At 39.7% G+C, this 13,272-nt stretch overlaps 1 protein-coding gene and 1 long non-coding RNA gene across 2 annotated transcripts in view; both read right to left on the reverse strand.

Moving 5' to 3' along the window:
* LOC145440793 (uncharacterized) overlaps window positions 1-13,272 on the reverse strand; it is a 69,739-nt gene that overhangs the window by 12,304 nt on the left and 44,163 nt on the right. The gene's annotated exons all lie outside the window — the stretch shown is intronic.
* On the reverse strand, window positions 1,854-9,754 carry LOC145440974 (uncharacterized). Its single transcript, XM_080318758.1, has 5 exons — window positions 9,483-9,754; window positions 7,884-8,088; window positions 3,936-4,113; window positions 3,204-3,388; window positions 1,854-2,246 (listed from the first exon to the last, which is right to left on the reverse strand). Exons 1-4 carry the CDS (start codon window positions 9,535-9,537, stop codon window positions 3,356-3,358), a joined length of 471 nt encoding a protein of 156 aa, XP_080174884.1. The 5' UTR covers window positions 9,538-9,754; the 3' UTR covers window positions 1,854-2,246; window positions 3,204-3,355.

A 13,272-nucleotide genomic window follows, 5' to 3' on the forward strand; every position in this document is an offset into this window, starting at 1 on the left:
GATATGCCGTAAATTAGCACAGAAGTGACGCTCCGGCAATTATTTCGGATTGGAGCTCTGAGCGGAAAATTAACCTTTTTTATAGTCAACCACCTAGCAATGTGGAGGGGCATTTTGAGCTCTGAGCGGTGTTGACCTTTTCTTTTTTTTTTTAGTCGACCGATCACAAAGTGGGAAAAACTTCCGGTTTTGCAAGTCTCAAATTTCTGAAAAAGTGTTCTCTTTTTAGATTTCCAAAATATGGTAAGCCCAAATAGCAAAGAATGCTGCAACATTTAAAGTCAAAAGTAACGGATTCCAGGTTGTTCAAAACTTGTTTGTTGCCATTATGTCACATTGCAAATTACCCGGTTGGTGCTTTCATTTTATTTCCATGTCGTACATGTCAATCCATAATCCGTAAAACATGTCAATCAGTCCACGTGACTAGCGGTCACCCATAAAAGATGAACAAAGGTGGAGGCTCAAGGCAGGCATTTAGGGAATAATCGGAGCACTCAATATTTGTTTGCTCGAGTTTTGACTTGAAACCTGCCATTTCAGTTTGTGGTGAGCAGATCGCCGTGTTTGGAGGTGTTTCCAATCAACATATTGAAAAAAAACGCAGTGAAATACGAACTCTCGTTGGCTTGCCGAGGCCGAGAAAGCGCGGGTTTCCAGGCACGTGCCAGCGAAGCTGTCAAAACGCCAAGGCTCAATGTCACGCTACACAGCCCACAGCACTGGACGAAGACCAGCTTCGTTGTATCCCATTTAAGGGCTAGATTTTGACGCCTACATAGCAAAGGGGCTCTGGGTTTAATGTGATGTAAATGCTTCGCATTGTTTTGAATAATGACACTGAATGAATAAATTGTAGTATTTTTTGGTAAATGAACCCTCACCCTCTGCTGGCCGAATTCTAACACATCCAATTAGCAGCTTTTGTTAACAATGTAATTCACTGTTGTCTATTTAGAAATAGGTTGCATATTATAGTTCAAACTCACAAGCCAGATGGGCGTCCGATTGCAAATACTATTTTAAGTCATCTCGACACCAATCTTGGATCGAATCTAACTATAAACTCAAACTCAAATCTCTGCAAGTTTCTCTTCACCGAAGTTGGTATCTGGATTATGCTACACACACACGTTGAAATCTACTATATCTAAATCTGTGATAATTAGAAGCACGCGCTGAAATGTCTGTTGTATATCTTTAACGAGTCAATCCGTTATATAAAAGTATGGAACACACATAATGGACACAAGTAAACCATGAAACGAAAAAAAGTCGGATACTCCGATAGTCATTCAAACACATTGAAACAACGTTTTGAATGAGATGGGCAGCCGGTTAGCCGTCTGGAATCTTCTAAAAAAGAAGAATTTATTGCACACATCTTGCTAGCATGATAGAAAATCTGACACTTATAACAAGCTTCAGCAGCAGTATATGGTCCTGAACAACTAGAAAATTTTACGCTTTTTTGAATTATAGATTAGAATTATAGCTATAGATATATTTCCAAGTTACAATAGAATTAGATTTATAGCTCCAGTTTTTTTCAAATTAGATTATAATTATATATATGCAGGTAAGGTTTATTCCAAATCAGATTAGGATTAGAATTACTGAATTTGGGTAAAATTTGAAAATTGAATTAGGTTCATATCAAATCATACAGTTCGTTATTATAAGCTCGTGGAAAGCAAACGTCTGTACAACAGCCAAGCTTGGCTCTTTTTGCACTATACTGATCTGTAGCATTTCCTAAATGAATTACTTTTACTTAGGAAAATCGCTACTACAACTTGCGCTGTACGCTACAATTTTGAGGTACTCCTTGATTTTGCCTACTTGCTCTACTTTTACAAGGAGCTATTTAGACTGCTACTTCTAGGTAATAATTTCCAGTTCATTAAGGCAAAACTTGATTCAAAATCATACTTTTACTGCAAAATAGCTACTAATACTTGCACTAGGGTAGAAATGTACGTTGCTTCTACACCATTTCCACACAGCACAATCACTACTTTGACTAACCCTGTTGGCGACATCGGGTCTTGCATTTATTCATACAGACCTTGCAGCACGGGAGAATCCACCAGTTCTGTTTCATCTTCATCAGAATATGATATATTTTTTAGAACCCCATCCCTAACATTCAGGACATATATGGGGCCGAACAAGTGGCGGGAAACGGAATCCACGCTGCTACGCTTCTTTCTTGCCCCGCAACGACGGTATGGGGTATCGCAGTTCTGAAAACCGAGGTTTCTGATCAAATTGGAAAATGCGAAATGCATGCATGAGGTGGTTTGCCGAGATTGTACATCGAAGATTTATGGCATATCAAACCAATAGTTTCAGATCTCAAAAAAACTGCGGAATTACGGAATATCAAGCTTACAAACTTTAGATTTTGGCGTTTTCATATTCTAAGAAACAACAGATTTACGGAATATCAAGCTATGGAGTTATAAGATTTCAGATTTCACCGTTTTGAGATTTCGAAAACCGCAGATTTACGGACTATCAAGATCAGAGTTCCAAGATTTAGGATTCAATATTTCAGTTTTCGCAGTTTCCAGATTACGAAAAACGGCAATTTATGGAATAACAAGTCAAGACTTCAAGTTTTCAAATTCAAGATTTATGATCAGGAGGGCAAGTTTTTTTTGCAGTTAAATTCACGGAAAGTTGCATTTAATTTTCTATTTTTGACAAAAGTTGCACTAAAAGACCACATTTAGCTCGGTTGACTAAAAATAAAAGGTCAATTTACCGGCTCAGCTCCCGAAATACCCTTACTTCATTGCTGATTTACGATGTTTCAGTCGAATTTGGCCGTGTATTTCACCAAAACCGTAAATACTTTCATGAAAAATGGAGAAAGTTGCAAAAAGTTGCACTAAAAGATTCCTTCAAACAGCTTAAAACAGCATTCTACATATCTTACGAGTATTTAGGAAGCTGCCGGAAGCTGTAAAAAAAAGTTGCAAAAGTAGCAAAAACTTGCCCTAATGATCACCGAACACCTCCGCTGTACCAAAATTTCAGGTGGAATCGGAAGAGTTCAAGAAGTCATTATATCTGTCGTTGTATCGGTTGTTTCAATATTGTCTAGTCGGGATTCAGAGAACAAGTTTTCCACAATTTAGCCATCACATTTAGCGTAAAACGACTCGAAGCGGTTCGGTTCAGAAGAGAGTACTTACTAGAAAGCAGTCTTCCAGCGTGGCGTGGATGTAGAATTTATCGCACGCTGTCAAATTTGGGACTCTGAACGACAGGCAAACCCCGCCCCCGGAGCTGGCGGCCGTCGTGGACAGGTATCGACTGGAAGCCTTTATGTAGCAGCCGTTGGAGATCAGATGCAGCGCAGAAGGCAGGGTTGAGTCAGCTGAGCAAGATAGAAAGAGTCGGACGAGGCGAATAGCTGACAACTGAATAGGAATTGTCGTTATGTTTCCAATATATCAAGCATAGTTTCAGTTCTTTTTTTCATCGTACTATATATATTGGACCAGGGGTGGCCAACTATCTCGACCAAAGGGAAAGTTTGGGAATTTGTTCGTATTGCTTCTGTGATTATAATTATCACATCAGCCAGTGGAAATGATGTTTGTATCATGGCAGCAGAATTTTTCGAAAATTGCTCAATCAGTGGAGTAGACGGTAATTTTCTGTTTGTCACAAAGCATATATCTTGCAGTTTTTACAAAGTTCACTAGAATTAAGACGATCAGTTTTTTTCACAAATAGATTAGAAGTAAGAATTACTGAATTTGCGAAAACTTTGACATCAAATCAACTTCAGTTCATATCAAACCACAGTACACTCTCATAAGCAAGATTTGACAATATTTGACAAATCAATTAAAATTAGATTGCTAGCAATCCGCTCTGAATAACTAGAACTAGAATAATGTAGTTCCGTCATAACTTGCCTGCGTGCGTGGCATGATTCTCAAGTGCATCTTTTCGTTGACCATATACAATGCCCCGTCGTTGAGAGAGAACTGGTCAGGACAGGCGCCAGGGCAGTAAGAGCCAGACTTACAGGCGTCTATCAAACCGAACCCTCTCCTCACTCCACGCCCTGCCACTGTGGGCGCTGTATCGGTCCTGAGAATGTTAAACGGGTGTACCATCAGATAATACAATGTATTTGGATTCGACAAAAAAGGGAGTTTGCGATTCACTCCGGATTTGGATCGAATATGGATTCATGATTATTACAAGGCAGATTTGGACTTGGACATGAAATTCTACTCATTGCCAATTTTCATGCGACTTTTAAAATTTCATCCATTACAGCAGTGGTTCTCAAACTCATTTTAGACACGCCCCCCTTTATGACAGTGAAAAATTTCGTGCCCCCCTTATCGTCATATCCAGGGTTGCCATCGACATGGACCGAAAAATATGGACAGTCGAAAAGGTAGATTAGCATTAAAAAAGCGTTTTTGTACATACTCTGTGTGAGTTGGTATAGCGGTCTATCCCATGCCCTCCAGGTTAATGTCACAATTGCATATATTGCAATGTGCGAAAGAGCGAAACACTCGCCCTCCAAGCTTCGTTTTATACATTTGAATTCTCACTCATAATCGTTAAGAATGCTCATTGTTCATGCTTGCACATCTTAGCTAATCGGGTTTAGCCTTATTAGTAGTAAAAACTATATTTGCAATATAATTTAGATAAATTTATCAATGATTAATAGCTTGACTACTTTTTAACAGGGCTGTGGAGTCTGTAAATTTTACCACCGACTCCGGCTCCGACTCCACACATTTTGAATATACCGACTCCGACTCCGACTCCTGAGTCTTCGAACGTACCGACTCCGACTCCGACTCCTGGGTCTTTAAACGTACCGACTCCGACTCCAGCAATATTACCAATTTACTTCGAAAATGATATGCCACATTGTCGGTTGAATGACTATCATACAACCATTAAACATATTCAAACATATGAATAACGGTGGCATGCTAAATTGTTTCATTGTGGAACAGCTCGAATTATCCACTATGCAATTAACATGAAAGAAAGATTTGCTAAATATCCTTCCCTTTTCAAGTTTTTATAACGTGGACTCTCTAATATCCTGAAATGTATTAATCATTCAAATATCGCAGATATCCAAAAATGTATGATAAAATGTAGATAAAAAATCCAAGTGTAGCTCTTGTGTATGAGGTAGCAACTAATAAAAGAGATTGAACTTACTAATTTTGTCATTGCACACTATCCTGATTACAAGCACACACACTCTAACTACTAATAGACATTGGTCATAAATGGAATTTAGTTAAGTAGTCAAAGACCATAGCCTATGTCTAGTCTACACGTACTTAATCAAGTATTCAAGGATTGGGACTTGCAGTCTTTCTTAATCATTTGTTCGACCCAAGCAGCTAAGCTACACTACAAATATTTTTTCATTTTGTCAAGCGGGAAGCATCGTTTGGTCATATTTACATCATTTTTACAATTTTACAAAACCAGCCGATGCGTTTGCTCTGTCACAGTATCATGGTATAATTCCAAGAATTGCATCAATTTCGACTGCATCGCGAAAACGCATTTTGCGATTTTCTTCCCCTGTGCAACCGAGTTGTAATTAATGTAGTAAGTAATGTCTAATTTTATCTATATCAGGGGTGGGCAACTTTGTCGGCCAAAGGGAAACATGAGATTTACGAACCATTGCGCGGGCAACTGGAATGTTGATAACCTTGTTTTAGTCGTCCGATAGGAGCAAACCGAATTGGGTAACATTGCAAACAATAGTTACGCTCTAAAATTGATAATATGTCATGGAACTGTGCAGTGCGCAATCAGGCCCTTGTCGCGCGAAGCGCGAAATTTTTTTGCAATATAATGCCTGAATTATATCAATAAATATGTTGCTAACATACATTGGGGGTCGCATTTGTATACCACTGGGCTCATTTGGCAAGGACAGGATTATTCGATGTTTAGAAATAGCAAAATCGACGGTATCAGTGAACATGCCTCTATCATTTTGTGCAAATGTTTTGTCGACGATCTCGCTGCGAGTGCACAAGCGAAGCCGTATCTCCTTTTTGCGATAATAGTTAGACTCAATTCTGTGAATAATATGTATTTATAATTTTCAGAAGGGGGCTCAAATAGGCCTACTGAATGCAAGAAATCTAGTGACAATGAATCACTCGAAGTACAGAGAAAAATTTCAAGTCAAATAAATCAGCTATGAAACATTCTACTTTATGGTCATATACGAAGATCTGGGATAAATGTGGCTGGCCCCTGGATACGTCAATGCGTCAGAACTGTTGTTTTAGTCATCATCAAATTTCGCGGTCATGCTAATCAAATTTTGGTTGGCCTTGCAATTGTACCTGATATCATGAATAATTTCGAGAATTACCTCACAGGCCACACCTAACCTTCTCGTGTTCCAAATTTGGCCTGCGTGCCATGGGCTTGCCGCACGTGATATGTATGGTTATTAATAACAATGATTGGTGGTACATGAAAATTATATTGAAAATTCTTTGAAAGCAAATGTTTTCATGATAGAGAAGTTGGAGTCGGAGTCGAAGTCAGGGTCATTCTCACAAACTCCGACTCCGACTCCAGTCAGTATTTTCCCACCGACTCCGACTCCAGCTATTATAGTTTTCACGACTCCGATCCGACTCCGACTCCATTAAGCGAAAATTACCCAGACTCCGACTCCGACTCCACCGACTGCGACTCCGACTCCACAGCCCTGCTTTTTAACCCAAGTGTCAACTGCACTGCTCCCTTTTTCACTACACAATAGATGCTGCCTTCCCAACAGCTTATTCTGCTGCAGACTAAACAGCGAAAACCTGGTACTGGCAGGTCGAAAACAAGGACACAGCTCCAAAATATGGCCCAGAAAAATGCCCGGCATTTTTACACCTACCTTGGCTAGGTAACGTGTCTAGCCGATTTGAAAAACTTATTAAATCGGCTGTTCACCGTTGCTATTACAGCGTTAACACGCATGTAGTGTACACGACGAAACCCTTGTTACCCAACTCTCGAAAAGATGTACTTCCTGCCTTTGATGCAAGTAATGTTGTTTACCAATACAAGTGCCACTGTGATAGTAGGTATGTAGGACGTACATCTCAAAGATTGTTTGAGCGTATTAAGCAGCATATCCCAAAATTGATTCGGTCAAAAACATGAGCAAATGATCGCACGGAGCTCGCACGTCAGTGCAAATTGGGTGCAAAAACAGACTGCTATGATGATTACCAAGCATATGCTTCGTCAATCGGTCAGCATCTGAGCGAAAACCTTGCCTGTGCACAGCACTATGATGACAATATGTTCACTGTCATTGCGCGTGGTAGGTCTGTGTTTCATTTAAAAGTGTTGGAGTCTACTATTATTCAGTTGAGCAAACCTATTTTATGCAGACAGAAGTATTTCCTCTATAACCTACAAATTTCTCATTAGTGCGTGTTGTTCCTTGCTTGTAATTGTTTATTTACAAATTGTGCTGTTACTATAGTACCGTATGTCCGTATACTTCGTAGTTTGTGATTGTTGCCATTGATACAATGCGAATTTCATGGTCTGTGATTTTGATTGCTGCGTCATACTTTGCCTTTTTGGTTTTGCTTTTAAATCTGTTTAAATCCCTTCAGTGTGCCGATAACTCTTGAAAAGAGGCACCCGAAAAGTCTTAAGGTTTAATAAATATACTGCTACAATGGATGTTGTATTGAAAGCTATATTATAGGATTTGAAGAGCTTCTTGAAGGTACACAACTTCAATATACGTTTGATTAGTATATTGATGTTGAAATGAACACTAGTATTTTCGGCCGACACTCGTCAGGGTTTATCCAGTATATACTCACGCTGGCAAGAGGGAAGACACTATCCTGTACTGCCTCTGATACTCGCATACAAAGTGCACGACCGGAATCGCCATTTGCGCGGATCCAACCATCTTGTTCAACCATATTCGTCCAGACATCAGCGTGCTGCCAGCGCTTTGACTCACAAACACGCCACATTTCGTGAAAGGCAAGTGAACCAGAAATTTATGATGGGTGCCGTTGTCTAAACCAAGGGTAGGCCTATTTAAATTTGCAGCTTTTCCAATTAGAATAGAATTAGAGCTGCCTAGTTTTCTTTCTAAATAATAGAGTAGATGGCTATTTCCAAACTAGATTAGAATTACAATTACAGAATTTCGATATTCGAATTTAATCACGAATTAGAAAGAAGCAACAAAATCAAGTTCAGCTCATATCAAATCAGATTTCCTTCTCACAAGTACGAGAACGGCAATGTATGTACACTGGGGCTGTTCGGAAAAAAGATATTTTCGAACAGCCCTAATGTACACACACAGCAAGCATGGTTCACTTCGCACTGTACAGGTACAGTTCTGTATATTTTTTTGAAAAATGACAAATTATTTCAGAATTGAAATTGAGACCATAAAAATATTCAACCAATTACAATTACCGGTATTTCGCTTCAAATAATCAATTAGACCAGTGGTTCTCAACCTTTTTTCCTCCAGCGCCCCTTTAAAAAATTATCGTGCTCCAGCGCCCCCACCTCATATTGTAAGGACTGTAATAAAGACAATGGGTAAGAGGGAGGGCCGTAACAGCACTTCGTCAGCCCCTAAAAACGACTGTCTTGCGCATTCACAGCGTGATAAATCAAACATCCGAGGGCCCCGAGAACCCCGTCGCGTGATCTCGATGGTCAGGAAAGATTGTGACCTGGTCGCCCTGGGCGCCAAAATTTTCTAAAATGCATGAATGAATAGGTGGTAATTGCATATATATGTCGCTTATAAACTTTTTATCCTCCCAGCCCACGTAATTAATAATAATTGAACATATTCGGGCGTGCCTGTTGGTACAATTAATTTGTTACATGTTGTTATTTTGTTACCTTTTGTCCGCTATAAAGTCGAAAGGTATTAAAACACATTAACGTATCAACTAAAGTAAGCACACGATTCAAGATTAGTAAGTCAACTGAGAATGTGATGCCTATATCTGCTCTGGCAACCATGGCAAGCGTGACGGCAGTGTTTTAACACGAAATTGGCGATCTAAAAGTACGCACAATTCGCTTTACATGAATTATAATAACCCACTACATTTATGAAAACATACGTAGCAAACATCGTCGCGTAGCAAGACCAAAACTTTCGGGATTTGACATGTTTTGTGGAATGTTAATTCGCTCTGAATACTCATTAAGGATATGTCCTACTACCACATCATCTACTGCTTTTCTTCAGCGCACCCCCATATCGCCCCGTGAGCGTTTACGCCCCCTTCAAAATCACCAGCGCCTCTTGTGGGTGCTGGAGGCAAGGTTAAGAACCACGGAATTAGACAGCTAGAATTATTTAGTTTTCAAGTCTGGTTGGACAATGGCAGACTACCCATGTTGTACTTGCGCACCTTAGCGTCCTGGCCACTTACCTTCGGCCAGGCAGATATATGACGAGGACATAGAATGAGAACGAGCCATGAACATCAAAAAATCGGAATTTCCTGAGCTGTATTCATCCACCAGCCGATAATCCACGTCAACAGATATCAAATCGGCTCCGCATATTACCTCGGGTGCAGCTGAAACATGTTAAGTTAGTAGGCTAGTGCACTATGATTCGAGTACTGTAATCTGAACCGAAGATCAATTCTAATGATTTGAAAGAATCAGATCCCGCCACTCCGCCCACTCGTCTCAAGTACTGAAATTATACTCTTTGGCACTAAGAGTTAATTCATCAACTATAATTATAGTTTCAATACTATTTTTCCACCGGGGAAACACCCGAACATCGAAATCTGGATTGCTGGGCTTGCCACCAAGCTAGCTTCGTTTTGTTTAAGATCAGGCGATATGTGAAACTCCAAAAGAAACAGGCGTGGTATCATTTCAAGCTTAGACGCTTCGTTACGACAACTGTTCTTTGACAAATATGACACATCGATTTTCCATTTATATCTGGGAAACTTCTGTACCTCAAAGAAGCTGTTCATATCTGGGAAAGCAAATTCATTGCTCGACGCAGAGTTCCAGGCCAGCTTTCGGCGTTCTCGTTTGTAGTACTTGCTTCTGCTCAAACCATTCACGGTGTGTGAAACACTTTTTAAAAGTGTTCTAGGCAGCGGGATTCTCTTGAAGCAGAGTGCAGCCGAATACCGATTGAAAACAATAACAATCTAAACTTCAGCATAGGCCTGTATCAAGAAACCAGAACACATCAAAGAATGAGTAATCAACGAAACAGACATTGCGATAAGAAAGCTAAGTAGCTTAATTAATATGAAACAATTCTGTGCCAGTATAGTAATTGCTTCCGTAATGAAAGATGTCGGGGGCCGCAAAATAAACGTCGCCGGGCCGCGGGTTGAGAACCCCTGGTCAAGAAAGTAATCGAATTTTCGGATCAGTTCATACAACCTATGATTTTAGTACGCGTAGTCACATTAAAAAGTATGTTTTATGTTTTGAATTCAAAGCATCTTTTCGCGGACCGCTCAGAATAGCTCCGCTGGCCGCACTTTGCCCACGTCTGATTAATATCATGCTTCTGCACTTGTACGTTGAAAAAGTTACAGATGTGAGCCAGTGCCGAATGCTTTTTTAGTATGCCTCTTGTCACGTCAGCGACAGCGCATTCTAACCATAGATGCCACCACGAGCTGCCATAGTTTATTGCTTCACCGAGTTCTGTATTTATCAGGTCCATCGACGTAAAATATAATACTTGGCAAAAATTGGAGACGCCGGGGATTGAATCCGGGACCTCACACATGCGAAGCGCGCGCTCTACCATGGGCTACGTCCCCGAGCGACCAGGATGGGATTCGAGCCCACGCCTGCAGAGCACAACGCACTAGCAGTCCGCCGCCTTAACCACTCGGCCACGTCTACACGGAGCTGGGTATGTGAAGAGCGATGGTCGTCCAAATATAGATATCGATGTTATCGACTCGAACAGCGAGTGAGTTTCTTTGATTTGTTGTCATATTCTCAAATTTTCACTCTATTGCACGTTGTTTAACGGGGGAATTTTAAGCGTAGCACTGTATTCAGGAAAGTTATATTTCTGTAGTAAATGTTAATAGAAACTTCATATAGCACATTTGGCGGGCGATGGGTGGTCCTAAACCTAAACATAGGTGATCAGTACCGAAGTAGGTTACTACTTCTTTTTCAAAGTACTCATGTAATTGACTTTCACTTGCAGTATTTCCGCAATTAAATCTAATTCACTGCTACTTCTACTTCTATTTCATCATATTTTTCGATTTCGTTCGCTATAGTTGGAGTTAGTCAACTAGAAGTATTATATTATTCCAAGGAAAGGTAGAAAGTGACCAAGACAGATAAATTCACGGACGGTTTTCGCGGAGACCTGCAGAACTTTTGTCGTTCTTCGTGCGAAATAAATATCTTTTCACGAAAACCCTGGTCAGTATCATTTATGTGGCTGTTGCGTGATTCAAGTGCGCGTTTTTCAGGCAGCATAGTTACCCATAGGGTTACATTTAAAACAAACGGTGTTTTAAAACACTTTAATTAAAACATGTTTTAAACAGTGTTTTAAACAAAAGCCTTGTAAAAAATTGTGTTTTTCAAGTAGTAAAAGTAAGCCATAATTTTGTAAATACTGTCCAAAATACCTGTTGTATGATCCTACGGACAATTACCGCCCGATATAGCCGACGTATATCGATATGGCATGACTGGAACCGTCCAAATAGTCGGTTGAACAGCAATAGTACAGATACTTCGTCAAAGGAGCTATATTTATCCTATATCTTCCATTGTCAATGTCATTCCACTATGTCGTCACAATTGAATATCCGTGACGTCATAGCTTAAAAACAATGAAACTGTAATAAACATGTTTTAAACAATGGCCTTGTTTGAAACAAGTCTGTTTTAAATTGATTTTTGTTTTTAACGCAACCCTAGTTACCATAATGACAGTTTCATCTCAGTTAATATGGTTGAAGAAAACGTTTGTAATTATCCGATCTACCATATTTTCATTGCCATCCTAATCCCGTAAAGCGTTTTAAAATGAAGTATCGGATACAACTTCCGTATCGCTCATCGTCTAATTAAACTACTGGTCTTGTCATGCTATACTGGTACTGATATAGGCCTACTGGCACTATGTGTTTAAGAAACACAGTGGTATAGTAATGCTATCATTTGTATCATATGATATATGGTGGAATTCGTATGTTGTTGGAAATACATGTAACGTGGGTTTTAGCCACACGTCGTAGCACACCCAACTCTCTCCATACCGTCGCATATGTCAGTTGCCAGGTTTTGACAATTCGTATTTATGACTTATTTTCAAACTGCATACTTACTTGAGCAGTTTTCAAAGCCAGCCAATTCTACTTTTGTTTGAATTAGTTTTGGGATGCTTAGTAAAGCACTACGTTTACTCGCACTTGAGTAGAAATGTGCGTCACTACTTCTACTTCTGCTTATAGAGTAGCTTTCTTGACTGCTCTGACCACCTCTGATCCTAATGCATGTATACATTGTACATTGCACAGTTTACAAGTTTGGTTTACTTGAGATTCAGTAGATCAGGATAATTATAGCATCTTCTGTCATATGAATCTTGATATTAGAATATAGGCCTACCACTGTGAGTAATCTATTATACGTTTGATGCCATCAGACGAATGGATATACCAATTTTCGCACTCCCTCTACATATCAAAGGACTCCACACATAAGTTCATGGCCTCAATATCACGGCACGCCGCGACCGTAGCACACAATTTTGTGGTCTGTATAATATGTTCAAAGCAGACGTTATATTTTGCATTAAGACATACGAATATTAGTTCGTATGATTTTTGAAATGTAAAAATACCAAACGACTTCAAATCATATTTCACGTTTGTACGAAAGTGCTTCGAAATTGCTGCTAAAATTAGCCCGTCACTCCTCCCCGGAAACGGATGGCTCCCCTATTGAGATGATTGATGTATGTACAGGACTGCACAGACTCTTTTACAATAAAGCCATTAGACGGTAAGAATAAAATGACTGAAGGTATTTCAACTGTTTCGTTACTAATGCGTCAGGAAGTATTCGTATACAAACGATGTTTGTAAAATGATCAATGTATTGGAAACGCCATGCAGACTAGATCACCAAACAACAACAATCAAATTGCATCTGATAATGATTAGCAAAGTGGACCACAAGCGATGAAGCAATGAT

The sequence above is a fragment of the Botryllus schlosseri genome, chromosome 6, assembly GCF_051294905.1.
Source record: "Botryllus schlosseri isolate E-star chromosome 6, Bs_hap1, whole genome shotgun sequence".
NCBI lineage: Eukaryota > Metazoa > Chordata > Ascidiacea > Stolidobranchia > Styelidae > Botryllus > Botryllus schlosseri.